Source organism: Ambystoma mexicanum, chromosome 2p, assembly GCF_040938575.1.
Source record: "Ambystoma mexicanum isolate Mex_15411 chromosome 2p, UKY_AmexF1_1, whole genome shotgun sequence".
Lineage (NCBI taxonomy): Eukaryota > Metazoa > Chordata > Amphibia > Caudata > Ambystomatidae > Ambystoma > Ambystoma mexicanum.
In genome coordinates, this window is record NC_090923.1 from 1436260286 (window position 1) to 1436287965 (window position 27680).

At 45.4% G+C, this 27680-nt stretch overlaps 1 protein-coding gene across 1 annotated transcript in view; it reads left to right on the forward strand.

Annotated features, from left to right (window-relative positions):
* Positions 1-27680, forward strand: part of ABCB8 (ATP binding cassette subfamily B member 8) — a 1358869-nt gene that overhangs the window by 1037501 nt on the left and 293688 nt on the right. The window contains exons 12-13 of the mRNA XM_069645969.1: positions 9430-9524; positions 10189-10322. Coding sequence (XP_069502070.1) covers positions 9430-9524; positions 10189-10322 — 229 coding nt within the window. The remainder of the gene's footprint in view (positions 1-9429; positions 9525-10188; positions 10323-27680) is intronic.

Sequence of the window (27680 nt, forward strand, 5' to 3'; positions counted from 1 at the left end):
TGGTGCAGATTTAGCTGGTAAGGTCTCTTGTCTCCCTTTGCAGGTGACACAGGATGCTGACAGGCGTGGCTGAAGTCCAGATGCAGGAGCTGACACGGTGTGCATCCAGCTGCGAGGAGCAGAACAACGCGAAAGCGTGAGTTGCTGATCGGGTGTGGTTTAAATAGCTTTGGAAGAAGTCCCAAGTGTGTATCCTTCCTCCGATCAGGTATGTATCCTTCCCCGACCTCACCCGGGAGGAAAGTAGTCCCACAGGTAAAGTAGTTCCATTCAGGCCTCAAGAGGGCCTGGATGTGGCAGCATGGTCTGCATCAGGTAAGTGCACATTAAAACACTTGAACACATGTCTAGCTTTATGAGCCTGGCGCCTAAGGCGCCAGGACAGAGGTCCAACATGAGCCTGGCGCCTAAGGCGCCAGGACTGCGTCCAAAGGGCCCCAGCTTGGGCCCGCTGGCACTCCCCTGGGGGAAATGATGCCTGCCTCTGGGGTCGCTGGGTCGGACCTGGCTCCTTGAAGATAGGCATCATGACAGTACCCCCCCTCAAGGTTCTTCCCTCCGGGGGTTTGGGCTTGTTCAGAAATCTCCGGTGAAACCTTTGTACTAATCGAGGTGCGTGGACATGGTTACTAGGCTCCCACGATCTCTCCTGAGGTCCATATCCCTTCCAGTCAACAAGATAGAAGAGTTTCGACTTTACCATCTTGGAGTCTAAAATGTCTTTAACTTCGAATTCTAATTCCCCTTCAATTTGAACTGGATCTGGAGGCTTGGACAATCGGGTTCCTGGTTGTACTGGCTTCAAAAGTGATGCATGAAAAACTGGATGAATACGCATGTTGGACGGTAGATCCAGTTTAAAGGCCACTGGGTTGATTATAGCTTTGATGGGATAAGGTCCTATGAATCTGGGATTGAAGGTTCGCGGGCCCTTGAGGGGTAAATGTTTAGTTGCTAGCCATACCTGGTCTCCTACTTGGTAAGGAGCAGTTTTACTTCGGTGCAAATCAGCGTTTTCTTTATACTTTTTCTTGGCTTGCTGTAAATGAGTTGCAGCTTCTTTGAAGGCTCGGGTTATTGTGGAATGCAGATGATTTACTGCGGGCATTTCCAGGGTCAGAGGTGGATCTAGGTCAGAGGTCCGAGGATGGTGACCATACAAAGTATAAAAGGGGGTTTGTCCGGTTCTAGAATGCACTGAATTGTTGTATGCATATTCTGCGATCCAAAGGATGTCTTTCCAATTTAACTCGGATTGGTGTAACATGCACTGAAGATATTGCTCGAGAGTCTGATTGGTTCTCTCGGTTTGTCCGTCGGTCTGGGGGTGGTGGCTGGTGGATAACCGCACATCTATTTGTGCTAGTTGGCAATACTTCTTCCAAAAATGTGAGATAAATTGACTTCCACGATCCGAGACTAATATGGAAGCGAAACCATGTATGCGAACTATATTCTCCAGGAATTCCTTGGCCAAGGTGGAAGCTGAAGGCAAACCCTTTAAAGGGATAAAGTGGGCCATTTTGGAGAATAGGTCCACAATTGCAAGGATTGTGTTGTAACCAGCACAAGGAGGCAGATCTGTTATAAAGTCCATTGACAGGGTGTGCCATGGCGCCGGTGGAATATCCAAGGGTTGAAGTAGGCCGGCTGGCCTTTTCTTTTGAGCCTTGTTTTGGACGCAAATTCCACAAGACAGTACAAAAGACTTTGTCTTTTCTCCAAGAAGGCCACCAGAAGTGGCGTTTGATTTTTTCCTCCGTTTTAGCGATACCAGGGTGTCCTTCCATTAAAGATTCATGATGATGGGCAATAACAAATTCTTGCAATTCTTTACTTGGCAGAAACAACCGCTCCTGGAAGTAGGGTAAGTCATCCTTAATGGTGTAATGAGGACCCTTTTGACTCCATTCCAGTAAGGTTGAAGAGTCTAGAAGTTGTTTTACTTGCGTTTGGATATCCCCAATAGTTTGCAATGAAGTTAAGCCTAAGATTCTTTGCTCAGGTATGATGGGCACAGGTTCTAAGCTCGAATTAGGTTCTTCCATGCCAATCCGGGATAAGGCGTCCGCTTTTCCATTCTTGCAGCCAGGGCGATAGGTAATTACAAAACCAATTCTGCAAAGAATAGAGCCCATCGGAGTTGTCGTGAAGATTGAGCTTTGGCCGTTTTTAAATACTGTACGTTTCTGTGGTCCGTAATTACGGTGATGGTGTGTCTTGCCCCGAGAAGGTAGTGACGCCAAGCCTTGAAAGCAGATTTGATGGCCAGTAACTCTTTATCGGTAATTGCGTAGTTGATTTCAGGAGGAGAAAATGTTCTGGGCCAAAAGGCCACTGGGTGTAGTTGGTTAGTTTTTGGGTCTCTTTGCGACAGGACAGCTCCCATGGCCGAACTGGATGCATCGGTTTCCACTATGTACGGGAGATCTGGGTGCGGGTGCTTCAATACAGGTGCAGAGGTGAATTTGGTTTTCAGGTCCTGGAAGGCTTGTTCGGCCACAAGAGTCCATTCGAAGCGTTTGTTTTTCTTTAGGAGAGCGGTGATGGGTTGGACTGTTCGGGAAAATTCCGGGATGAATCTTCGATAGAAATTGGCAAAGCCGAGCATACTCTGAAATCCCTTCACCGAGCTTGGAGATGGCCATTTGAGGATGGCGTCCACCTTTCGCGAGTCCATTCGGACTCCTTGAGGTGTCAGGATGAATCCGAGAAACTCAACTTCTGTGGTATGAAAAACGCATTTTTCGAGTTTTGCAAATAATCTGTGCTGGCGCAGTTTCTCAAGAACTGCCCTAACATGTTTTCTGTGATCAGATTCTGAAGAAGAGTACACCAGGATGTCGTCAATGTAAACAATGACACAGACATCGATAAGTTCCTGAAGAACATCATTCATAAAGTACTGAAAGGCGGCAGGTGCATTGCACAAACCGAAGGGCATCACCTGATATTCGAAGAGCCCAAACTTGGTGCGGAATGCAGTCTTCCATTCGTCGCCTTGCGCACCAGGTGATAAGCTCCTCGGAGATCTAACTTGGTGTACACACAAGCATCTTTCACCTGGTCGATAAGCTCAGGGATCAAGGGCAGAGGATAACGATTCTTAATCGTTATTTGATTCAGGGCGCGATAGTCTATACACGTACTAAGGTCGCCTTCTTTTTTCGGCACGAAGAACAGAGCTGAAGAGACAGGAGACTTGGACGGGCGAATAAAACCATTGGCTAGGTACTGATCTAAATTCTGACGCAAATGCTGGTTCTCAGGTTCCGTAAGAGCATAAATCCTACTACAAGGTAGTTGAGCATTGGGTACCAGATCGATTTGGCAATCATAAGACCGATGGGGAGGTAACGTGTTAGCCTGTTCTTTCTGAAAAACGTCTTGGAATTCTTGGTATTCTGACGGTAGCTGTACAGGGGTGGAAGTTGCTGAGGCTAGACCCATAGCTGGATTTCCTGGATAACAAGTTGGTTCACAATCAGGAAAGTTATCTTCTTTGCTCGCCAGTCAATTCTGGGATTATGAGTTTCTAACCAAGGAATTCCAAAAATTACTTGAAATTGTGGGGCCTTGATCACATCAAACACGATTGCTTCCCGATGTCCATCCTGACCCACCAGTGTCACTTCAACAGTGGAATGCATTACAGGCCCTGAGGCTATTTCGGTTCCATCTACTGTAGTAATGACATCTTGGGTTACTTTCGGGCGGAGAGGAAGCTTAATCCAGGAAGCCAATTCACGGTCTATGTAATTTCCAATAGCTCCACTGTCGATGTATGCTTTTATGGCATGCAACTGCTGAGGCTGTTTTGGGTCCACGAGCACCATTGGCATGACAAAATGCGAAGTCAAATAGTCAGTTTTCAAGCTCGGCAAGCGGACCCCTACGCTTGCCGGGCTAGGTCGTTTCCCGAATCAGGTGTCACTAATTCGTTATCAGTAGCTCCAACCACCTTCTTAAGTGATTTAACTGGACAATTTCGAAGAAAGTGACCGGAAGTCCCGCAATACAGACAAAGTTGCATTTGCCGCCTTCTCTCTTGTTCTTTCTGTGTTAATGGTCCTTTAACACCACCGATTTGCATAGGTTCAGATACGTCGGTACTCTTGGAGTTAGCGTGGGTTTTGATCGGTGCTCGGTTTTCATACTTGAACCGATCTGCTTTTCTATTTTGAAGTCTGTGATCAAGTTGAACCACCAAGTCAATGTAGTCTGCGCAGACCTGGGGTGGGTTTACTATCTGAGCTAGAACATCTTTAAGCTCTCCGCGCAGGCCTCGATGAAACAATGTGATCCTTTTGCTTTCTGGCCATCCAGTTTCCACAACCAGTCTGTTAAAGGTGGCTATGTAGGACAGAAGATCCTGATTACCTTGTCGTAAGGATAGCAGTTCGTTATCAAGGGCCTGTCCTTGAGAGTGTCGAGCGAACAATCTTTCCATGCTGGCCTGGAAGCCCTGAAAATTCTGGAGAATGGGATCATCCTGATTTACCAATTGAATAGACCAATCGGCAGCACTGCCACTGAGGTAAGATAGTATAAAGGATACCTTGGTCTGGTCGTTAGGGAAGGCTCCGGGTCTGCATAGAAAGTGTAAACGACATTGGTTCATAAAGACGGCATATTTCTTGGGATCCCCCGCAAAACGTTCAGGCGGGGCCAAAGGCATGTGTCCAGGTAGATTAATTTGTACCGGGGTTACTCAAACCCATTGATGTGGAAATGTCTCCGGAATTAGGTAAAGAAGTGTGCCCTGCCTGGGCCTGTAAAAACCTTTTGGCTAGGTCATCTGTTCTTTACTTGGATACGATCAGTTCTATTTTGAGAGCGTTAGTCTCCTGGCGGGCTGGGTGCACCTCTGCCCGTAATTCCCCCAAAAGCTGGGCCAGCTGGTCAGTCTATGAAGTCTCCATAGCGCCCGGGTGGGAAATTGTGGGTAGGCTTCACGTTCTGTAACGCTCACCTGATTCCCACAGAGGCGCAGGTCTGGCTTCGAGGCACAGGTCTGGCTTCGAGTGCTGATGCTTCTTCAATGGTGAAGCGCAGGACTCTGAAGATGGACAGGAAGGGCCCTCTACTCTGGCTTCTCCGGCTCGCAGGAATATTCCCCTGTGCGTGAAAAGGGAGTATTACCTACTGACTGAGTTATGCTCAAGCCTCCCACTCTCTTCCAACCCTCCACGATACCCTTCCACGATTCCCCGTGAAGTCTCACCTTAGGGTCAGGAAGGATGAGCTCTCCATCCTGCTTCTGATGCAGGGGCGCGTTGAAACCCAGTTACTTCACTGGATTGAGGATTGATGGGAGTTCAGGTAAGCTTGACTATTCAGGTAAGGCTCTGTAAAAGTTCTGTTGCAAGTTCAAAAGTCCAAGCTTAATAATAATGTTCATTGTCTTTTTGCTGCAAGCGCTAATGCTTATGTCTTTTTTCCCCTTAGGTGCCGGGGTTCGGAATGCCGGAGATATGGCACCGACCCGAATTGAAACGTGCAGGTGCAGTTCCAGTTCCAGTAAATGGCAGGTTAGTTCTGGATGAGCGCTCGGGAACTGTCTTTGCATACGCTCATTCAATGTCTTTGTCTTTTTTCCCCATAGGGGCCGGGGTCCGGAAAATGCCTGGAAGCGGCAAGACCCGAAATGAAATGGGAATGACCCAACAGGTAAGTCTTGTTCCCTTCCTTCTCTCACCTCTTATTCTTGTCTTTTTCTCTAGGCTCTGGGAAGTGGCTGTGTATCTGGATGATCGCTGCTGAAGATGGAGGAACCCAGGAAAGGTGAGTGAAATGCAGCGCTGCAGCGATCGTAACGAAATGCTTTTAAAAATAATGTCTTCCCTTTCAGGATCGTCGGTGATGTCTCCGTGGTGCAGATTTAGCTGGTAAGGTCTCTTGTCTCCCTTTGCAGGTGACCCAGGATGCTGACAGGCGTGGCTGAAGTCCAGATGCGAGGAGCAGAACAACGCGAAGCGTGAGTTGCTGATCGGTGTGGTTTAAATAGCTTTGGTAGAAGTCCCAAGTGTGTATCCTTCCTCCGATCAGGTATGTATCCTTCCCTGACCACACCCGGGTGGAAAGTAGTCCCACAGGTAAAGTAGTTCCATTCAGGCCTGAAGAGGGCCTGGCTGTGGCAGCATGGTCTGCATCAGGTAAGTGCACATTAAAACACTTGAACACATGTCTAGCTTTATGAGCCTGGCGCCTAAGGCGCCAGGACAGAGGTCCAACATGAGCCTGGCGCCTAAGGCGCCAGGACTGCGTCCAAAGGGCCCCAGCTTGGGCCCGCTGGCACTCCCCTGGGGGAAATGATGCCTGCCTCTGGGGTCGCTGGGTCGGACCTGGCTCCTTGGAGGTAGGCATCATGACAGTTTTGGAATAAGCATGGCCAAGAGTCAAATAAGCATTGTCAAGAGTCAAGCAGATATTAGTGCTCATTATTGAAAGAACTGACTCATTGAGAACAGTGCAACTGAATATAAGAAGAACCTGGCAACAAATGCTGCTGAGGTTTTGAACAGAAGTGCTGAAGCAATATATGTTTCCTATCAGGAGAGTGTACTTCGAAGCTTATAGAGGCTTGTGAAAAAAGGAATTTAAACTAGGTTTCCTAGCAGGAGAGTGTACTGGGAAGTTTGAGTGAGTGTTTGTAAGTGAAACCTGATAAACCAGTGAATGGTGACGAAAGAAGAATCAATAAAGCTTCAAGGGCAAGTGAAAAGAATAAATCCAGCCTTATTGTGAAGCTGGGACTGTGGCAAAATATTTATGAAACAGAAACGAGAAAGGTGTTGGTTGCGTGACCTGTAATGGGTGGACTGTGTGGTCCAACAACTGCGCCTAGACCGAATACACCTTCCCAAGGACAAGCCATTGTGTTATTGAATAAAAGACAAGTCTGTGCAAGTGAAACTGAGGAATTTAATTTATAACTTGGTGAAAGAAAAAGAAACTGGAGAGCTGGGAAGTGTCCCAAGAAGTTATTTTGGAACATTGAACATCCTGAGGAATTGTATTATTTTGGAACTGTGATCTACTTGAAAGCTTGGGGAAAGGAACCCCTGTTTTGTAAAGTGAACTATTTGAACTTTGGGGAAGGGGAAAACCTGTTTCCATCCGAGAGCTGGAAGTAGCTCTGAACTTTTATTTGACCATTTTATATTTGATGCTGACATCCCTACACATTGTATAAAATTATATGCGGGGTCAAGTATAGGTTTTGGACTCCCTGACACAGACTTTTTGTGTTTGTATGTCTTTGTGAGCACTCTGAGGCCTATGGGCGAGTGGCGCAATATAAACATGTTTTAGATAGATGGACTTTCATTAGTGTAAGTTAGTTAGGGAAATCCCACCTTAGTATAGCGGAAATTAGGCCGTATTCCAACCCGCAACTTTTAGCTATTACAAGTATGTATATACAATTGTATTCAGTTGTTTGTGTCTACTTCATGATGCCTTCACAGGAGGAGGACATGGGAGTTTGTGCAAAGTGACAGGCGCTCGCAATACAACATGTAGACTAGTTATTTTGGCAAACCTTCATTAAGCCGGCCGTTTAAAAATGGCCGAGGTGCTTTGGAGAAGAGAAGCGCAGGGATGAGCCATGCAGGAGGAGACGTTGCCATCCATACCTGGGCTCCAGAATGCGAAGCACACTGATGAAGCCAGCAATACAGAGGAAGCCAGTGGGATAGGAAGAGGAATGCTGCAGGCGGTCCAGAAGGAGCGTGGGGATGCCGGAAGCGAAAGCAGGAGCTCTTGGAGGTTCGGCCGCCCAATGAGGCAACAGCTTCATCCTGGACCGAGAAGGAGAGCTGGTGTGTGACCTTGGAGCCACGCTGAGTGCTGGGGGAGCGTTTGCACACTCCAATCTGGATGGCAGAAGCCTCAACGGAGAACCGCAAGCAACACCACACACTGGAAAAGACCGGTGAGTCTGCCCAAAGTCATTGGGGTTGCCATCTAAGGCAACGTCAATGTGCCATAAGAAGAATGTTTGAATACAAGCAAGACAGAGTATAAAAGCAAACCCCAATCAAATATAGAAGCATGAGATGCCAATATGGGGAAACGTTTTGAGCAAGTACCTTTGAGAAAAATATGACCACAAAAAGATATACCAATCAGCCCATGTATATGCTGTTCTGGTGTTCCTAAGAACTGTGAAACACATAAGAAGTCCTGGCAGGCGAGTATACCAGGAGATCGGGAAACCTTAAAGAGAAGTCCTGGCAGGTGAGTATGCCACGCAGATGGAAATTATATAAATATTTCTGGGCGGAGAGTACACCAGGGAGTCTGTCAAGATACAAGAACTTTCACAGAAAAACTGTAAGCAAACTTTTTGCTGATCAGAACTTTTTAGTTGAACAAGAATTTGTGAGGCTGTTATAGACACAGAGGAACTTTTAGCTAAAGATACATGTTGCCATCCTGTTTAAGAATCCAGGGGAAGGGAACCTCCTACACCCCTCCCCCAAACCAAAGGTCTTTATTTTTGGAGAATATTTGTGTTGGAGTCATTTTTGCAATTTTGGTTTTGAACACTTTTCCTAACATCAAGTGAAAGACATTTCCTTGCACCTTTCGGTTTTTGTTTATAAGTGTGAGGGTCAGGATAGGATGTTTTGGACACAAGGACAGCTTTTCAGTAATCGACATCCCTACACAGCCAGATCCTTCGTTATAGTTTCTAGGTAGGGAAGTTCCTCTTTAGCAATAGGAATAGGGCTAGAGAGGTGTTTTTTTCAACCCATTTTTGTTTAATAGAAATGTCTTTACTTAAGAAAGCAACAACCTTGTGTCCATCTCTCATTGCTGACCCCTCGCATTTCCTTTTGCACTGAACATTATGCTAGGTAGGTATTTTTGGTTTGGGCTTGAAACATACTTGTAGTAGAAGTTGCTTAGTGTTTGTTCTGTGTTTTCTTTAGATAGATACTTTGGTTTTTGTTGCATTTATTTTGCGGGTCCATAATTTGCCATTTTTGTAAATTGATACTTGTCACAGTGGTTTTGTGTGTAAATAATGTCCATGCTTTGTTGTAAGCCTTCTTGCATAGGTCACGGTGAACCATGAACCAAATCAACCAATAGACCTGGTGGTGTTGACTCCTTCAAAATGATAGGCATGTCTTTAATGTATTGGTGAACGAGAAAGGTGCTCATATCATTCCACTGTGTTGCCTCTTCCCTTGTGTGTCTAATTGAATTGTTCTGTGGTTTACATTGGCATTGTATTTAATCTGGGAGTACATTTTCTTGATGGTCACATCCCTAACCCCACACCCTTTACTCATTTGTAATCACATCCATTGGTGCCAGAGGCCAAGCCCTACTCACTGTATTCTATAACCTTGTAACACTGTTGGTCCCCTTTGGGTCTGAATTCACCATCCTGGTTTTCCAAATTGTGCATTTCAGATACCCCACCCGTCCAGGCCAAGAAGTATTGAAAGACTTCAGTCTCACCATCCCTTCACGAAAAACAGTGGCCATTGTGGGACAATCAGGAGGAGGTAATGCCCTATACAAAGACACTAATTGTTATTTAAAGAAGCATGAACATCTAGTAATGATGGGAAAAAGACAAATGATTGTCTTCAGCGTGACCAGCACGTTTTTAGAGATTAGTAAGAGTTTGCATTATTCTGCTTTTTCCGCAAATTTCTCAGAGAGGGGCAGATGAAATGCTGAATTGTAGGGTGTGAACAGGGGTTCTGCTGAATAACATTGCATGATTAGATTGAGGCTGTATCTGATAATAACAACAGTTTAAATGCAGAAATATTAAAAAGAAAATAACATTGACATTCATTAAGAAGTACTGCTCATTCACTATTAAAATAAATAGTTGCCAGTTAATGACAGATTACAAAAACTGATTACCAATGCCCTCATGATGTTGCCTATAAACAAACCGTTCAGCAAACTGTAAAAGAAACAGTATGTTGAGCCCATAGGTATGTAGATGTTTTCTTGACAGTAAAAGGTGTTAGAGGAAAACATTGCAGTGTTTGGACAAGAAACCTATATAACCTGCCATTCTTCTGAGAAGACACTTATTTCCAGTTTTGCAACATAATTGGCCACAGAAAAAACTTGAAGATATACTATAAAATTTGCTTATCAGCAAACAAAGGCAAATTATATAGTCTATTCCGTTTGTTTTTTCCTTTCTAGGGAAGTCCACCGTTGCAGCTCTGCTTGAGAGGTTCTACGATCCAAGCTCCGGTATGGTCACTGTGGATGGAATTGACATTCGAACTCTAGACCCTGCCTGGCTGCGAGGACGGGTCATTGGATTTATTAACCAGGTAATATTTTGGAAGACCATTTACCATTCCAAACAAGTTTTTCAGAGGCACCTGTCTCTCTGAAAATATGCCAAATTTCATATAGACCAGTCTGCCTCTGGTTTGCTAGATCTCCTGACTTTTAAAAAAAGTGTGTATACATAAGGCCTCATTACGAGGTCGGCGGCCTGCCGCCGACTTCGAAACACTGAATCCGCCAAATGACTTCCTGGTGCCACCGGGACATTCCAAGTCTTGGCAGAGCGGGAAGTCAGCCAGGGGATTCAGTAAGTCCCCATTCTCATGGAGTCTCATAGGACTCCACAGGAATTGGGACTCAGAAGCATCGGCACCGTTGCTAGCGGTGCCGGTGCTTCTGTGAAAGGTCTGCCTGCAAGGGTCTGTTGCGCCCTGCAGGTCTGACCCTGCCGGGTGCAACGGCCCCTGCAGGCAGACTCATAGAGTGGCGGTCCAGAAACAATGGTGCAGGTGAGCTTGCCGGCACTCTTGTTTCTGGACCGCCACACTCGGAATGAGGCCCAAAGTCTCAGTTACAGGTCAGCATTTCATCCTCCTTGGCTTAAGATCATCTCAAGAAATTATCTGTGAAAATAGGCAATTCCTGTTACTTCTTAAGGAGCTTCCGTTCCTATCACCGTTCTACCAGTAGCCGGAACTTTGGTTGACTGCGTTAGATTGAGTATCCTGTTTGCAAGATTGGTAGGGGATGTTGATAAAGCATAGCATATAGTGTATATGTACTAACTGATGCAAGCTGCGATAATACTGTAGACTTCAGGGCTGTACTAAATGGTGATTTTGTGAAAACATTTTATATGCCACCATAGCTAGTTGTCTAGTAGGCCTGTCAATGGTGCAGCTGTAAGGAAGGGTCTATTGGCGCTGTCTTACAGGGCCTCAATTGTAATGTCTTGACATTTGGTGAGTGCTGAAGAACATGATGAACTGAATGAAAAAGTCTTGGGGTGGGGGGGGCGGGTGTTCATTATCTCTGGAATGGATTTTCTTAATGTCATTAAAGATTGTAGTAAAAAATACACAATTACATTTTACATTAAGCTACCACACTTTAACATTCAAAATTCTACCTGTTTGTGATTAAGGGGTGGCTTCTATTGGATCAAAAAAGCATCAAAACCTAGCTTGAGTAGCTAGTTGAAGGGATTCAAACCTGTGTTTCTCTGTGTTGTATTTCTTCCAAGATAAACATGTTACCCCTGAGCTATCCTCCCAGGCCCAGTTATATTCAATGTTTGTGATGATTCAGTTAGTTGGGGCTGTGATGGATCTTATTCTGGCCAGACTTTACATCCTACAGAAAGAGTACATAGGAAAATCTGCTTTCATTGATTGGGAATAATGTTGTCTTGTATAATTGTTCCATATGCATGTTGAGAGCGAGAAGTATGTTCTCCCAAGGTTCTGTTATACTGAGCGTTCCGGTAAAAGGACTAATTTATTTTGATTGTAAAGGTCTGCAGCATGGACTTATGTGGTGATTACAACTGCTTGTGTAAGTGCAGGTATTCAAGCAATGGTAACTAGCAGTGACTAAGCAGTTCGGCTTCACTCTTGGGACGGGAGATGGGGGGGGTACTAATATATGGCTAGACAAACCGTAGTACACATTAAAGGAAAGTCTATTGTATTTAATGGAAAACACACTTTCAATATTGAAGTTGTTAGATTTTGGCTCAACTCTCCCTGAAGGCTGTGTAATCATGTAACCTAAAGGTAAAACGGGATTTCCAACAAAAAGGTAAAACCGAACCTCTCTATAATGGTAGCTTGTGACAAAGCTGACAGACCAGCTCCCACTCCTATATCGAACAGGATGTAACAGAAATGGGGCTTTTGGGGAAGCTGTTATACCAATGGGTTAGTTGCAAGTGTGTCCTGTAGGGCTATCTTTTCCCTGCTAGGACCAGATTCTCTTCTCTATTTGTGGATAGTTCAGTCTGTATGACTTGTACTACTGTATGATATGATATGGCATTTATAACGTGCCTATACGCAAGTGTTTCGAGGCGCGACGAGGCAAGGGAGGGGGAACAGAAGGAAGACAGACAACGATCTTAGTAGGCCAGGTGTCATTCAGATCGCGCAAGTGCATGGGAAGGGGGAAAGGGAAAGTGTGTGGGGGAAGGGAGAGGGGAAAGTGCAGTACATGGGACAGTAGAATAAATAAGATAAATACAAACAACCGGATGGTGGCAAGTACAAGGTAAGAGCAGACATAAGTGCAGGTAGGGCGATTGTAGATACAGAATACAGTCCCCAGGTGCGGGGGATGCCAGTGAGGCAGAGCAGATGTGTAGCAATATCCCTTGTGGCTTACGCCATTGCTGCACTGTTGTGTAAAAATAGTGCTTTGTAATGTGTCAGGTGCGGACTGGACTCAAGGGTGTTGCAGACCACTGGAGCGCAGCATGGGAGAATTCCATGTATTTTAATTTTTATTGTTCATTTATAACGAGCTTAATACCAGCGTTGTGGTTTCTAAGCGTAGGATCGGGATTCGAACCCGATTGGCGCTGCGATGTCTTGTTTCCAAGACAAATGTGTTGTCCCTGGGCTATCCTTCCTCAACACATTATATTTTCATTGCAGAGGGGGAATTTCTCCACAGGGGCACATTCTCTGACATATCCAACTTCTCACCACAAGTGAGGCAATGAAGACTACCACCAAATAATAGGAACTGCTAGACAGTAGGAAACAGATATTACCCAGGAATAAGACCGGCTATATTGCGCCCCTTTCTACCTGGCTATTTGTTGTATGACACTTCACTCATTTCTAGGGGTTGAAGGAGAAGCTTGGAGACTGCACCCCATCTCTGTATAGAAAGTCAAAGTGTGGTATGTAACTAATGCATAAAAAAGTTTTGGCGGCTAACCCACAGAAAGAGATACCTGACTGTATTTGGTGCTACACTTGAAAAGCTGGAGTCACAGAACAAAGGGAAGAACGCATCCCCTTGAAACAAGGAAATGTGCAAAAACACTAGCATAATCAAACACTTGTAATTTGTTGTAGTTCAAACTGAACCTTTTATATTGAAGAGTGAGCAGAGGTCCACCCAGTGCTTCAGACAAGATTTGTAAGTGGAGGTATTTTACTCCCAATTGTTTTAAGTTGGGAGTAAAAATGTAAGTCCAATTCCCAGTGACAGTATTTTATAAGCGAATAAAAATATGTTTTAACTGAAAAACAAATGTTTTTGTAATATTTATTTCTTTGCACCTATTTATTCATGCACATTAAAAGATACATGTTTACTTCTTAAAATCAAGCAGTTAAAATAGTAGTTTCTCCCGTGGTACTACATGCACTACTGGGCCAAACATATCCATGTAGCTGTGAGGGTGAAAGCGGGGTGCAAGATTCTACATGTCTTTTTCCTATTTTTTATTGGGACTGTTTTTACTCCCCATTTTAATTTTTTGGGAGTATTTGCCAATTTATAGGGAGTAAAAGTGGCCGATACACCCCTTATCTGTAGGGATGGGTCCATCTGATGATTTCTGGAATTATGGGCATTTGCATTTGTAGACCTATGCCAGCTTTTGGATACTTCTGGTGGGACCACATCCACACTGGGTCTGTGGACCACCTATTGGAAAGACAAGGCATCTGGTATATACTCAAACGCTGTGTAGAGTATGCCCCACTTACTACGGGTGGGAAAACTGACAACTAAGCTGTCGGAACAAAGAAACCCACTGCTTTCTCTGGCCTTCACTACCCAGAAGCACTGACAACATGATGAGCGTAAATTCTCTGTTATACAGGAGATGGACACAGCATTGGCGTCTCCTCGACAGAGCATGTTAACTATAACCTCTGAGTCTCCTTGCTCTCTCATGTGTATTCACATGTGTATTCTTCCCTCGCCTTCTTCCTGCCTTTCCTCCTTTTAACCTTCCTTCCCTATGTCTGAATGCCAACAGACAACCTTCTGGATTTTGTCCCGTTCTACTTTACGGATGTCTTTTGGCTGCCACTTATATGACCAAGTTATTGTGGCCTCTTTCGCTGTTTAAATTAATTCTTTCGTGAATCCCCACTGAATCGGAAAAGATTTCCTTTTGCAGTCTCTGGGTACAGACTTTTCCAAACCATTCAATGGATTGCATTCTCCCACGGATGCCTCATCTTGATAGATCATGACTTCAGTGCCAGCTGGTTGGAAAATGTCTACTACGGAGGTGACATCTGTTTTGTACTTAAGGAATGCACTATGGCCCCTTACCTCAGTTCCAGTTCCCTTTTTCCACACACTCAGCACGTTGTTCGGAAAACAGATTGAGATTTTTGATTTGAAACTGTGTCAGAATGTCAGGGCCCAAGCCATCTGGATTCAAATGCTGCAGGAATTGCAACTGGAAAATATCCCTCATAGACACGCACGGTATCTGTGTGTGGTGTCTGGGCGTGGAACATGACACTGAGCAATATTGTTCCTGACAGCGGAACCCTGAAGATGTAAGGGAACACTCAGCAAAACTGGTGCTGTGGAGGCCCCCATCAAAACCAGTTGCGAGATTGGCTACAAAGTTCTTGGGTCAGATGCAGAGGAACCTACCCCCAAAAAGACAGTGAGAGTAGGTATTAAAAAAGTCAACAGAGCTAGCCTGTTTGGGATGGGACCCTTGATAGGGATGGAGGTGAACCCACTTCCTGATTTCATGGCCCACCTGGCAGGACTGCTAGAGCTAGTAGATTGTTTGCCCACTGCAAGATGGCTGTACAGATCCCCAGACATCAAAATGTAGGTGTCCCTGTACACACACCTGAGCGCCCAGTACCGCAAGGTGGTTGAGAAGGTGGTTGTCGCTCTCATCCTCTGCGATCCATCGAAATCGCTCTAGCAATAAGAGTTAACTGACATACTGGACAGGGGGTTGCAGTCAGAAAGAACCTTGTTGTTTAACATGGCCATAGCCGACCCGGTCATGAAATTGTGGCACTGCCCATGCTCGACACCAGTGAACGTCACAGAGCTTATGAAGAAGTACAAGCCGACTCTGAGGCTTTTGACCTAGATGTCGAATCTCCCTAACGACGGAGTAGTAGAAGATCAGTGCTTTGGCCAAGAAAGTGTTGACCTCGGTAAGTATGACCTTAAAGGCGATTAACGCACCTTCTGCATTCGTCAAATATGCCCATGTTCATTGAAGGACTATTTCGGAAGCGGCCGACCATTTCCCCGTGGTGGATATCGGGGACATATTTCTAAACATTGTCAAGGACGGCAAGCTGGTCTTGATGCTGCAGATTGCGTCGGGTGGACGATCATCACGTCGATGGTGCTGCGCCTTAACTCGTTTCTTTGAGGCTCAGGCTTTTCGCCAAATGTCCAGGAGGCACAGCTCCACCCTACTGATAAGGTCCAACGAGGCTGAAACACTTGTCTGGGCTTGCTATTGGTACTCCTGTTCAGAGGAGAATTTTCTGGCATTTTGGTGCTGGACTTCCCCAGGGCAGGACAAAGACTGATATGTTATGGATATTTCTCTTCTGTGAAAGAGATGGTGAGCTAAAGAATCTGGCTAAGACTCTCAAAACCGGGACGTAATGGCCGGCAGAGGGACTCCCAGGACCCCCCTCGTTTTTGCATAAATTAAAATAACTTTGGGTCTCACCCTAAGTAAGTAGGGTAATTCAGATGTGGACCCCTTGCTCATTGCTCTTAGAGAGGCACAGCTCCACCCTACTGATGAGGCCCAATGAGACCGAAACACGTGTCTGCGGTTGTTGTCGGTACTCTTGTTCACAGGAGAATTGCCTGGCATTTCAGTGCTGGATTGCCCCAGGGCAGAACTGAGACTGATATGTTATGGATATTTCTCCTCTGTGAAAGAGATAGTGAGCTAAAGAACCTTGGTAAGACTCTCAAAACTGGGACTTCTAGGCCGACAGAGGGACTACAAGGACACCCCTTGCTTTTGCAGGTGAAACTTCTCAACATGGCATTTGACTGCAAGCACCTGTTTGGACCTAGAGCGGTCAAGATTTTAGAAAAGTTTAAGGACTCTACTTTGGCAACAAAGTCATTGGGGTTGGCAGTATGTAAAGGGGCTTTAGGCAATGCAAACTTTTTTAAAAGGAGGACGCAGTTGCCAGAGGCCAAGCAGGAGCAAAGGAGATTCCTATGGCCCGCCAGGGGTAGGTGCGTGGAAGGGCCAGTAATCTATGGCCTCGATGTCAGTTTACCTCTCATGATTTTATAGTTGAAGGGAGAGTCCCAGGGTTCTGGGAGAGGTGGAAAGGGATCACCTCTGACGCCTGGGTCTGCCAGTTGGTGGAGCTAGGGTACTGTTTACCCTTCCTCAGAAGATCCCTGGTCACACTGTCACCTCTCCCTCAGCAGCCGGAACCCAAACCCCAGGAAGAATTTCAAGCCACTCTCCTGAAGGGCGCAGTGGAGGAGGTGCCAGCCAGAGAGGTATGGGTTGGTACTCCCGCTACTTCCTGGTGCCCAGGAAAGAATGAGGACTCTGTCCTTTTCTGGACATCAGGGTGTTCAACAAGTTCCTGAGGAAGGACAAGTTCAGGATGGTGACGCTAAAGGAAATTCTGCGTGCTCTACAATCTCGGTTACATGTCTTTGCATCTAAACATTTTTCCATCGAATTTTTAGCAATAAAAAAAAGTCAATCAAATGCATTTTCTAAAATGTTTTTTTTATGGGGGGGTCCCCCCAACACTCTGTTTTGAACCCTTAAAAACCCACCCCAAACAATATGACCCCTTTACCCTACAAAAATATGCATTTGCTGGACTTATTTTCGTTGCAAAACATGTGATGGAAAAAGTTTTGATGGCACTTTTTCCGATGGAAAGACTGCATACCTACAATTCCAGGACTGGATGGGGTCATTGGACTTTCAGGACGCCTATTTCCATGTGCCGATCCATCCGTAGCGCAGGCGGTTCCTGAGGTTTGTCATTGGAACATGCCAGTTCAAAGTGCTCCCTTTTGGCCTAAGCTCTGCACTCAGGGTATTTACTAAGTTGATGGTAGTGCTAGCCGCGCACCTCAGGAGATCCTGAGTCTTTGTATTCCCATACTTAGACAACTGGTTGATCCGAGGTTGGTCCCCAGAGCAGAGTTTGAAGCATCTCATGGATACTTGCTTGCTGCTGCATAGCCTGTGCTTCTCACTGAACTTGCAGAGGTCTCAAAATGCACAGACGCAGAGGCTCCAGTTCATTGAAGCTGTTCTGGACACTCAGGCGGGAAAGGCCTTTTCCGACAGAGCAGAGTATCACCAGCATTGCACAGATGGTCAACCTATTGCAGAACTCCAGCAGCCTTCCACCGGTCTCTTGGGCCTCATGGCCTCCTGCATTTTTGTGGTGCCAAAGGCCAAGCTCCAAGTAAGATCCCAGCAGTGGCTTCTGAGGAGTCACTTGTCACGGTATTCAGGTGAGATTTCGGATGTCCTCCAAGTATTGGAGTCGGTTGCCAACAGCCTCTCTTTGTGGAAGCGCAGGATCAACGTGTTGGGAGGGGAGCCCTTTTGGTGTTGGTGACAGATGCTTTTTTGAGGGGCCTTGTGGCCCAATGCAGGGACCTGCAGGTGAGCAGTCATTGGCCTCAAAGGGAGAGTTGCTGCCATATAAATCTGCTGGAGCTGCGAGCAGTCAGAGCAGAGCCGACGCCTTTTGCACCTGTGGGTTCTCAGGAAGTTGAGGAAGTTTCGGGCCCACCTGATCTTAATCACTCCAGATTGGGTGAGGCTGTCATGGTATGCAGACCTTCTGGAGTTGGCTGTTTGCCCACCTCTTTGGCTTCCTCAGAGGCCGGACCACTTGTCCCAGTTAGAGAGCAGGGTGTTTTACCCGAGCCCAGGACCTCTCAACATACATGCATGGTTCTTGAGAGGTTAAGGTATGAGGGCTGGGACCTGAATTATGAGGTTTTGGCGGTGTTGCTGGCTATGTGCAGACCTTCCATTAGGTCCCTGTAGGTGTGCAGATGGAGAAAGCTTGAGTTGTGATGTAAGGGGGGGAGGGGCATACCCCTTGGCATGCCCAACATGCAGAGTCATGGAGTTTTTACTGACCAAAGCCAAATTGGACCTTCAGGCGAGCACGATTAAGGGCATTCTGGCCACCCTATCTCTTTTTAGAGGACATCATAGCAGGATTCTTTTTTCTCGATACCTGTGAAGCCCAGCACTTGAAATGTCTTGTAAATAGGGCTCCTTCTGCAGCCTTTGCTGTGCCAGCCTGGGATTTGGACCTGGTTCTTTCTTTTTTGATGCTGGCTTCTTTTGACTCTTTGCACTCCATTCCTGTTAAGTTTCTTAAGTTTAAGACAGCATTCCTGTTGGCCATCTGTTAAGGATAATTTTCAGCTTAGTGCCAAATTCCTCCCACTTTAGACACCCCCAGCTCTTTTGCTGAACTTTGGGACTTTGTACTTTTAATTCTATGTGTTTTCTGTGTATCTTTTGGCTTTTGGAGTCTGACAAACTCCATAGGCATCTTTTTACATTGTGACGCACAGCACCTTCAGTGCAGTGGCACAGGGAAATCTTTCAGATTTCCCAAATGTTTAAATACCTTCTCTTGGATAAACTACTGTTTCCAAGAGCAGTAAAGTGAAATTGACTTTACTTACATTTGTAACTTTCTAGACCCAGCACACACTATCTTACAATAGGGTGCTGGAGGGTTTACTTAGTATCCCCTTTGTCTAGTTTCTCATCTAACATTTTTATGTTATCCTTTTTACATTGAATGGCTGGTGGCAGTGGTTTACATTTAACTGCAGTGAAGCACCCCTGGGTGCCCATTTAGTCAAAATGGCCCGGTCTTCTTTTTTCACCATTTCTTGTTGTTAAGGTCCTTCTTGAGATTTACTCTGTGTGCCAAACCAGGTTTGGTCCCTTTGTTTGTTTTGTCTTTGGTGGGATTCACAATTGAAGCCTGCCTCTGGCTCCAGTATGGCTGGCAGGGGCAGGAAGTGAGGGAGATGCCCAAAACGCCATGTGCTTAATCCCCTTGGTTACAGGAATGCACCCAAAGGTGATTGGCCGGCTGGCTGGCCTTCCAGCAAGGACAGCCACCCTGCTGTTTGACTGGCAGCTAGGCTGGAATGAATGGGAGAAACCTGCATAAAAGGCAAGGCTTTTTGGCTTGGAAGGCAGAGTCGACCACTGGACGAAGGTATCCGACGAAGAACTTGGAAGAGACGCCTGCCGCAACTCCTGGACTGTTGGTTTGCCCGTTGAAGCCTTGCTGCGGTGCTGATGCTCTGAATTCGCCTCGACTAGAGAAGCCCTGCAAGGACGACATCTCCCCTTGTGTTGGTGGGACCAATCAACTCCAAACTAAGCCCGTCTGGACATCCTCTCGAAGCTGGCTGTACTTCCACTGCTGCTGCTGTTGGAACTGAAGTGACAGGGAGAGGAACACCAGATCGAGTGTGTTGCTATTAAATCGGACCAAGCTCCAGGAAGATCCTCCGGACTCCCAGGATACAGGACTGACCAAGCCTGAGCCACCTCAACAAAGTGCTGGACCCCAGATGCGACGAAAGTCCTAAGTGGTATCCGAGAACCGCAGTGGTGCTATTTGCTTGAGACGCGAGGAGCTGAAACCGCAAAGTGCCACTGATTTGAAGATTGCTGATTGCTGTTGCTGACTGTCCCATTGTAGTGCAGGAGTCCCCAGAAGTCCTCCCTCTTGTCCCCACGACTGAGGCCTAAGAACAACAGGATCTGCAGAGCTGCACTGGAACAGAAGCCAGCTGACACAATTTCTGCTAATCAAATATACTGTACAGTCTAAGAGAACATACCTCTTGTCATGTAGCCTTACTTGTTCTCAGTTGAGACTTTTCTTGGTTGCCATGTAGAGTTAATTGCATCTTCTACACCTCACAAGCCTAACCGCTTGTGGCCCTACATTGATTCTTCTTTTGCAACAAAAACTTCTAAACATTGTGCAAGACTTTTACTTACCTGCAAGAAGTGCTTCAGCTCACCTAGACTTTTGCTAACTTAACATTGGCTCTCCTGGCTCCCTGAATGACTCTTCTCTCCTCTGACATTGTGTTGCACCTGTCCTTCCAGGAAGGGGTTAACTTACTGTGCATTGGGCGGGGGTCGAAAGTACTTGCCTGCTTCAGAATATTTGTGTGATCTCTTGTTTTATTCTAATAACCCTTTTCTTTGACACTCATCTAAGTAATGCTCTAACGGTACCAGGGATATATTAATGTCCACAGTGTCCTAGCAATTTAAGTCACCTGAGGGTGTAGGAAGTGTCTGTGCGCCATCCCCAATGGGTATTTGCTGATTTAGAGAAACTAAGAGTGTGTATTTTGGAGGTATTTGTGTGTTGCTGATCTATTGCCCCTTCTGAAGAAGGCTTATTCAAAGTGACTGTTAAATAAATGCAAATTGTTTAATCAAGAAACCTTGAGTGTAAGTGTTTATGTTTATACTTGTCACTGTGAATCTCTGTGTAACTACCCTACTGCTCACATTGATCCCTCTTGAGATCAGCCTGGCTGCTCAACCACACTACCAACCTGTGTAGTACAGACTTATACCAAAGGTTGGGTTCCTATTGCCAGGAGGTCAAGGTTGTTGTAGTGCACCGAAAGGGTACTGCCTCAGATCTTGCCTAACACTGGTGGCAGGTGGTGAGGATCTATTATAGAGTTATTACAATAAGTATTTGCTTTGCTTTTGTTCAACTAAAACCTTCACAAGGCTAATCTCCACTAGAATAGCAATTGTAACATGCCAAATATGGTTAACTTCAGTCAGGAAGCCCTGATCATTTTGACAGATAAACAACTGAAAGAAATGTGTAAGGTCAGGAATCTCCCTTTTAAAGGATAGAAAAATGAATTGATTGGAAGATTGTTGAATCATCAAAGTCTGGGTAGTAGGCCTTTCACACCTACTAACCCAGGAAATGTGGAAATTGATCATGAGGATGATAATTCAGAGTCTAACTCTAATATCTTAGAAGAGTCAGAGGAGGGAGAGGAGTCCCAGGTAAGGAGCCCCTGTATGCCCCAGCCTGCCTTTTGCCTCAAGCGTTATCCACTGGGACCCCACAAGGTCCATCACTGAGTCCAGAATTTGTGTCTCTTGAGAAAATTAGACTTGAATTAGAATTCAAAAAGTTACAATTCCAGGCTGAAACCAGACATCAGGACATCAAACCAGGGAATTAGAAATGCAACATGCTCTTGAAATGAAAAAATTGTCTCTTGAAAATGGTTCTATCCCAGAGTCCTCTAGGTGTTCCAGTCCAAAGACGCCTCGCATGCCCAAAGAAGCAGTGAGTATGTATGATGTGAAACTTGATATTTTGGATTGGTTGGGTGCTTTTGAATACAATTATGGGATTCATGGTTTCACAGGGAATCAGTTGATTCCTTGGCCTCTCTCTAGGCTCCCCCAGGTTGCAACTGATGCTGTAATGGAGGAGGGGGGACTTGAAAGTTTGGAGTATGAAAATGTGAAGCTATCTTTGATAGCTAGATTTGGGAAAACTCCTTCCCAATAGCTTAAGAGGATAATAACCATCAAAAAGACTGATGGTACCCCTTGGGCTACCTGGGTGTGTGAATGTTTGAAAAACTTAGATGGTTGGGTTAAGGGTTACAGAGTAACTACTTTTGAAGGAATGAGAAAACTGTTTTTGTTGGAATCTATTTTTGATGCCTGCTTTCCTGAGCTCAGGCAGCACTTGGCTGACTCAAATGAGATTGATCCCAAAACGTTAGCAAGAGCAGCTGACTCATGGGTAGCCACCATGGCCACTCATTAGGATTCTGGGGCCGCTCACAAAAAGTAGGAGGGAAAGCAGCACCAAGGTGAGAATAAAGATGCTTATAATTCCAACTCCATTCTACCACTCGATAACTTGATAACATTGTGGGGCTAAATCTTGCTCTGTAGATGTATATGTGTTCGTGGGGCTGCTTGGTATCTGAGTGTCAAGTGATGTCCGCTGTAGCTGCTTTCTTTCTTCTGGGTACCTGTGGGAAGGAATTGGGGCGTACCTGGTTTTTCACCATAACCACTGGTGAGCCTACATGCTTTGTCATATTGTTTTCCTACAAGTGACACTGGAAGGTACATACCTGGACTGTGCATTTTTCTAGGATCCTCTAGGGGCACTGGAGTTCTTCTCCAAGCCCTGATTGTTTTTAAGACACTCTCTTGATGTACTAGGTATTTTTTTAACCTGTGTCTAAGGAGGTACAGTCTTTCCCATTGGTGCTACTACTTCCCTGCTTGGTATGTTATCTTACATTTGTATCGCACCTACTGCCCTAGTTCATGGCGTTGAAGCACTTTTGCCTGTCAGAGAGGCAAATGAGGAATATGACAATAGTGGTAGGGAGGAGCAAAGTAGATAGTTGGGAAGAGGGAAAGGGATAAATAAGGTGCTCAATAAGGCATGAAAAGGAAAATGTGGAAGAGCTATGTGCACAATTGGACCACATTTATTGTGGGACTCAACTGTATTTTATGGGGTTCAGCGCCAAAATGAGAGATAGCTGGAGAAGAGTTGTTCGCTGCGTCAGGGGGTATGTAAGGGGATATGTCTGGAATCTACTCACTGCATGGTGACCTGGGGCATGTTGAAGACATGCCCAAGAAAATACAGGCGGCAGAGTCCTTCTACTTGCTTCCCTAGGGCCCCCAACAAGATTTGGCAAGGGTTGCAAAACAGAAATCCGAATTTGCTAATTTTGGAATAGATCCCTGAAAAGTGAGCAAAAAAACTTGCGTGTTTTGGTTTCCTCATTTATTTGTCATGGTTACCAAAACCCACCTAGCCTGTCTGGTTTAGCGGTAGTGCGATGTCTGAACTTTCACCAGTGTCTTGGTAAACCAAGGCATGTAGAAACAATGCCCAAGAAAACACAGCTTGCAAAGCCCCTATATACACTGCCCTGAGTCCCGAACGGCTACACATGTCCAGATCCTATAGATGGGGAAAGCTGGAAAGAAATATGGGCACATTTAACTGATGGTGTGTTGTCATCCACAGCTTTGTGGGAGCAGAAGACCAAGACTGGCCTTCCTGGAGGTTCCCAGGTCCTGCTAGTACCTTTCAACCTTTATGGTAGTGGTTATATCAGTGTGAGGCAGGCATCCTCTTAGGCGGAGGCTGGGCGCTAATGGGAGTTCATTTACATAATCCCACCTTTGACTAGCCTTCTCACCTGGACTGCAATTACGGTTTCCTGTTAATAGAGGGCATCACGTGAAAGTTATCTCAAAACATGGGGTGTATTTGAATTTATTTGCCATTTAAAGAGCATTTTACTCCAAAGTGCTGTACAAAAAGGTACCAGTACAATACAAATGAAGATTGATTCTATTTAGATAATTAGGACAGGAGAAGAGAGTTCTTTAGAGAAGGAGTTCTCGAAAGGAAGAGTAGGAAATGGTAGAGGCTGCTACTGATAGCATGTTTGATCCTTTAGCCAAATATGTGGATAAATTACTCCAACCTATAGTACAAAAAACCATGACTTACTTACAGGATACTAGTCGCGCCCTCAATATACTGGAACAATTGACTGACTTCAAATCTATTTATGTATGTGTTTGAGACACAACGTATACTTGAACATCACCTATGGAAGTCCATACTGAGCCCATGGAAATGTTATATTGATTATATTTTTGGGATTTGGAGAGTTGCCAAAGAAGAATTGGAGAAATGTTTACAATACCTGAAGGAACAACACCCACACATCAAGTTCACTATGGAAGTCATAACACCAAGCATCCATTTTTTAGATGTTCTCATCATGCCGAGCAGCAACAAACTTACAACCTCTGTATACCAAAAACCCACGGTTGTCAATAACACATTACATTACACAAGGGTCACATATTTCAAAATTCAAGGGCAACAGGAAATTCCTTAACATCAAATTGCATTCTGTCTTGAAGAATGGAGGGGTGGGGGAGCTGGAGGACCTCCATAATCCAAAACTCTCAAGAGTTTTTGTGGTCATTGAATGCACCTGGTCACGTGTCTGCTGCTAGGAGGTGTCTACACAAACACGATTTTGATGAGGCCACAAGCATGCGGAAAAGGGCTATGAGGAGGGAGTTTTGTTGCTTTAAAATCTACATCCCCCACCACGAGTTATACAAAACAGCGCAAAAACATCATGAATGCATATAAAGGGTGGTCTAGGTCACATAGATTTCTTCGTCTTCAGTGGTATAGCGAAGTGATATTTAGTAGTCTGAAGGGTCAATCCCGAGGAACTTTTGGGAATTGGTAAATCGAGGGGGGGAATTCCCAGGCCTCAATGCAGGCAAACGTAATTCCTGAAGAGGCCTGGCAGGCACACTGCCTTAAACTATACATGTAATCCAACAGTGATGAGTTTAAATGGGATAATTTGGTCCCGTGGGACATTAATCTTTCCAGGGAAACCATTGAGATCTTGAGAAAGAAGACAATGTCCTCCAGAGCAGCAGGGCACAATGGGCTGACTAATTCCATCATGAGGGCAGTCCCTCCATTATGGTCAGGGATTCTGTGGGAATTGTTTAAGAACATTCCAGAGTTTAGAGTGCTACCAGACTCATGGGAAACGGCAGTGGTTATTCCCATCTATAAAAAGGTGGATCAGAGAATTCCCCCCTCAACTATCGTCCTATATCGCTGCTAGACGCTGACAGTAAAATCTTTGCAGCTGCAGTACTTAGGGGCCTAGAGACTTGGGCAGAGGGACAGGGTATTCTCAATAGACAGCAGATTGGCTTTAGGAGGGGTCTCTCTACATCTTTGAATGGCTTGATTATGAATGTGGCCATAGGGTGATCATGGCTGAAGGGGGGGGCAATTCTGTACAGTGCATGGTTGGATCTCTTTCTCGCCTTTGACACAATAATTTATGGCCGTCTCTGGAGTAAATGACAGAATTGGGGTATTCCACAGGGTTTACTCACCATCCTGATTCATTTACATACTAACTCCAAAATTAAGATCTGCCTGAATGGCGAGGGAGATCTGTCTCAGCCCATTCCGACAGGCAGGAGAGTACGGCAGGGATGCAGATTGGCTCCCTCTCTTTTCAACCTGTACCTGTCGGAGGTTGGCCAGGCTCTTGTCACCAGGCGCTCTGGTTAGTCCCAAGACAGAGCTAAGGAATATTTTGTGGTTGGCATACGCAGACGATGTAGTCCTCTTGGACTACACCCCTGTTGGTCTCCAATGGCAGATTGGCGTCTTAGTTCATTATGCGGAGGTAAACGAACTCACCATAAACCACACTAAATCAAATATAGTTAGATTCCAGAAACGTGTCCCCAGATTTGACTGTTAACGAATATCTGTCCCTGTGGTGCTAGAGGTAAAATATTTGGGATTTGTCCTTACTTCACCACTGTCTATGGCACCTCTTGTGGACAGACTGAATCGGGTGGCGGATCAACTCTGTTCCAAGATGAAGAGATTAAACGCACTATACTGCAGGTTTTCCATACTCCCATGAATTAGATTCTACAGCAGTAAAGTTATTCAAAATTTTTTTTTTTTTTTTTTTGTATTTACCAAAAACTATTTGGTTTAACAAAGGTGTCTTCCAGCTTTGCGCTCTTTTTCGCTTTCTTTTCTGGGGTTTGCTTTTCAGTTTTCTGTCTTCTGCAGTCCATCTTTTTCTCTTTACGCCATTAACCCTAAAGCGCATTGTAGAATTTTTCCTGTAGCAATTGCCCATGAAGTTTTTTGCCCACTTATTAGACGTGGCCACCATGCCTCCTCTTGGCAGATTAAAGAACGCTCTAAGACAGTTGACAAGTAGGATTGTCTAATTTTATGGAGTGCCAACATGATGTGAGTAGGTGCTGATTCCACTGCCTCCGCCTCTTTACACAGCCTGCAGATGTTTGTAGTGGCAATGCCTTTGATGTGTAAGATTTCATTTGTCGGCAGTAGGTTCAGCCTGGCTTTTAGAAAGAGATGTCTCAGTGGTCTACTAGAAAATCTTTTGTATATTTCCGTTGGATCATTACATTTCCTTTGAAGAGGTGGCAGGTGGCTTAGGAGTTTATTCTTCTCCGCCATCTCCAGAGTGGTTATCCAGTCCAATTCCTCTAGTTTTATTTTTATTCTGAGCGGATTTGAGAGCAGATCTTCATGTGAGCAAGCGATTGACTTCAATTTCTCTTTTTTTGTTGCTGCCTGTTAGGCAGAAACCTGTGCAGTTCCCTCCGGGACCACTGCAAAAGATTTAGGACTACAGGTGTTTGGCAGTAAACCGACTTGGTAGCAGTCTGTACCACACAGATTCACTTGGTAGCTGTGGCTGAGCAGTCAGACTTCCCTCAAGAAGAGTTAGGCAGTATACAGAGTATTCACAATAGGTCAAGAGAACACAGTAGAACAAGTAAACACTGACCAGGGCTTGGTGTAAAAGAGATATAATTATTTATTTAAAACCACATCTAGAAAAACACACAGGCACTAATAGTAAGCAATTCAAAAACACAGTCACTAAAAGATATACACTCCCTTAAAAGAATATTAGACAAGTCTTAAGTAAAGCCCCACTTATTTTCAGACAGTGGTGAGCGCTTAACGTAGATGGCACTCTAATAATTCGTTTTAAAAAGGGAGAGAAAAGCAGAGAATAAATTGAAACCGATTCCAACACCTTTTCACGAACACAACAATAGAGGAAGGCAAAGTAACACCGTGAATTCAGAGTCAGTAGGCCGGATCCGCTTTAAGAGCATCAAAACTAAATGTGTCCAAGGTCACACGGTTGCAGTGCACAAAAGTCTTGTAACGGTTCAAAAAGGAGTTGGACCAAAGAAAGGGACCAGTTAGAGGGTCAAGGCGGCCAGCCCAGTCCAGAAGGTTAAGGGATTATTATTACCTTGTAGCAATCTTTAGAAAGGGAGGCCTGGTGGACACGGTACCTTAAAGTGCTGAGAATACTCCAGCGGGGGTAGTTGTTCCTGGCAGCGGGTGCAAGTCGGTGCTTCGTCCGGGGGAAGAGAGGATCTCGTCGTGGAGGAAGACAGGAGTACGTTGCACTGCCAGGGAAGAAACCAGCCGCGGAGTTTCTCAGGTACAAGGAGCGGTCCGGTGGTTCACGGTTCAGTGGTGAGTGGCTATCCGGCTGCCGGGATGCTTGGCATGGGCAGTTCGACCACAAACCGGGCTGGGGTGCGAAAAAAGGAAGGTAAACTGGTTGTGCCCACCAGTCAGGGGAAGAAGCCTCTCCAGCCGGGAGATCTTCTCTGTCGTCGGGAAGTGGTGAGTCGGTTCTGCAGGGCTCCACCGGTGGTGTCGTCGTGGTAGGCCGGCTCAGCTTCTCACTCGTCGGATTCT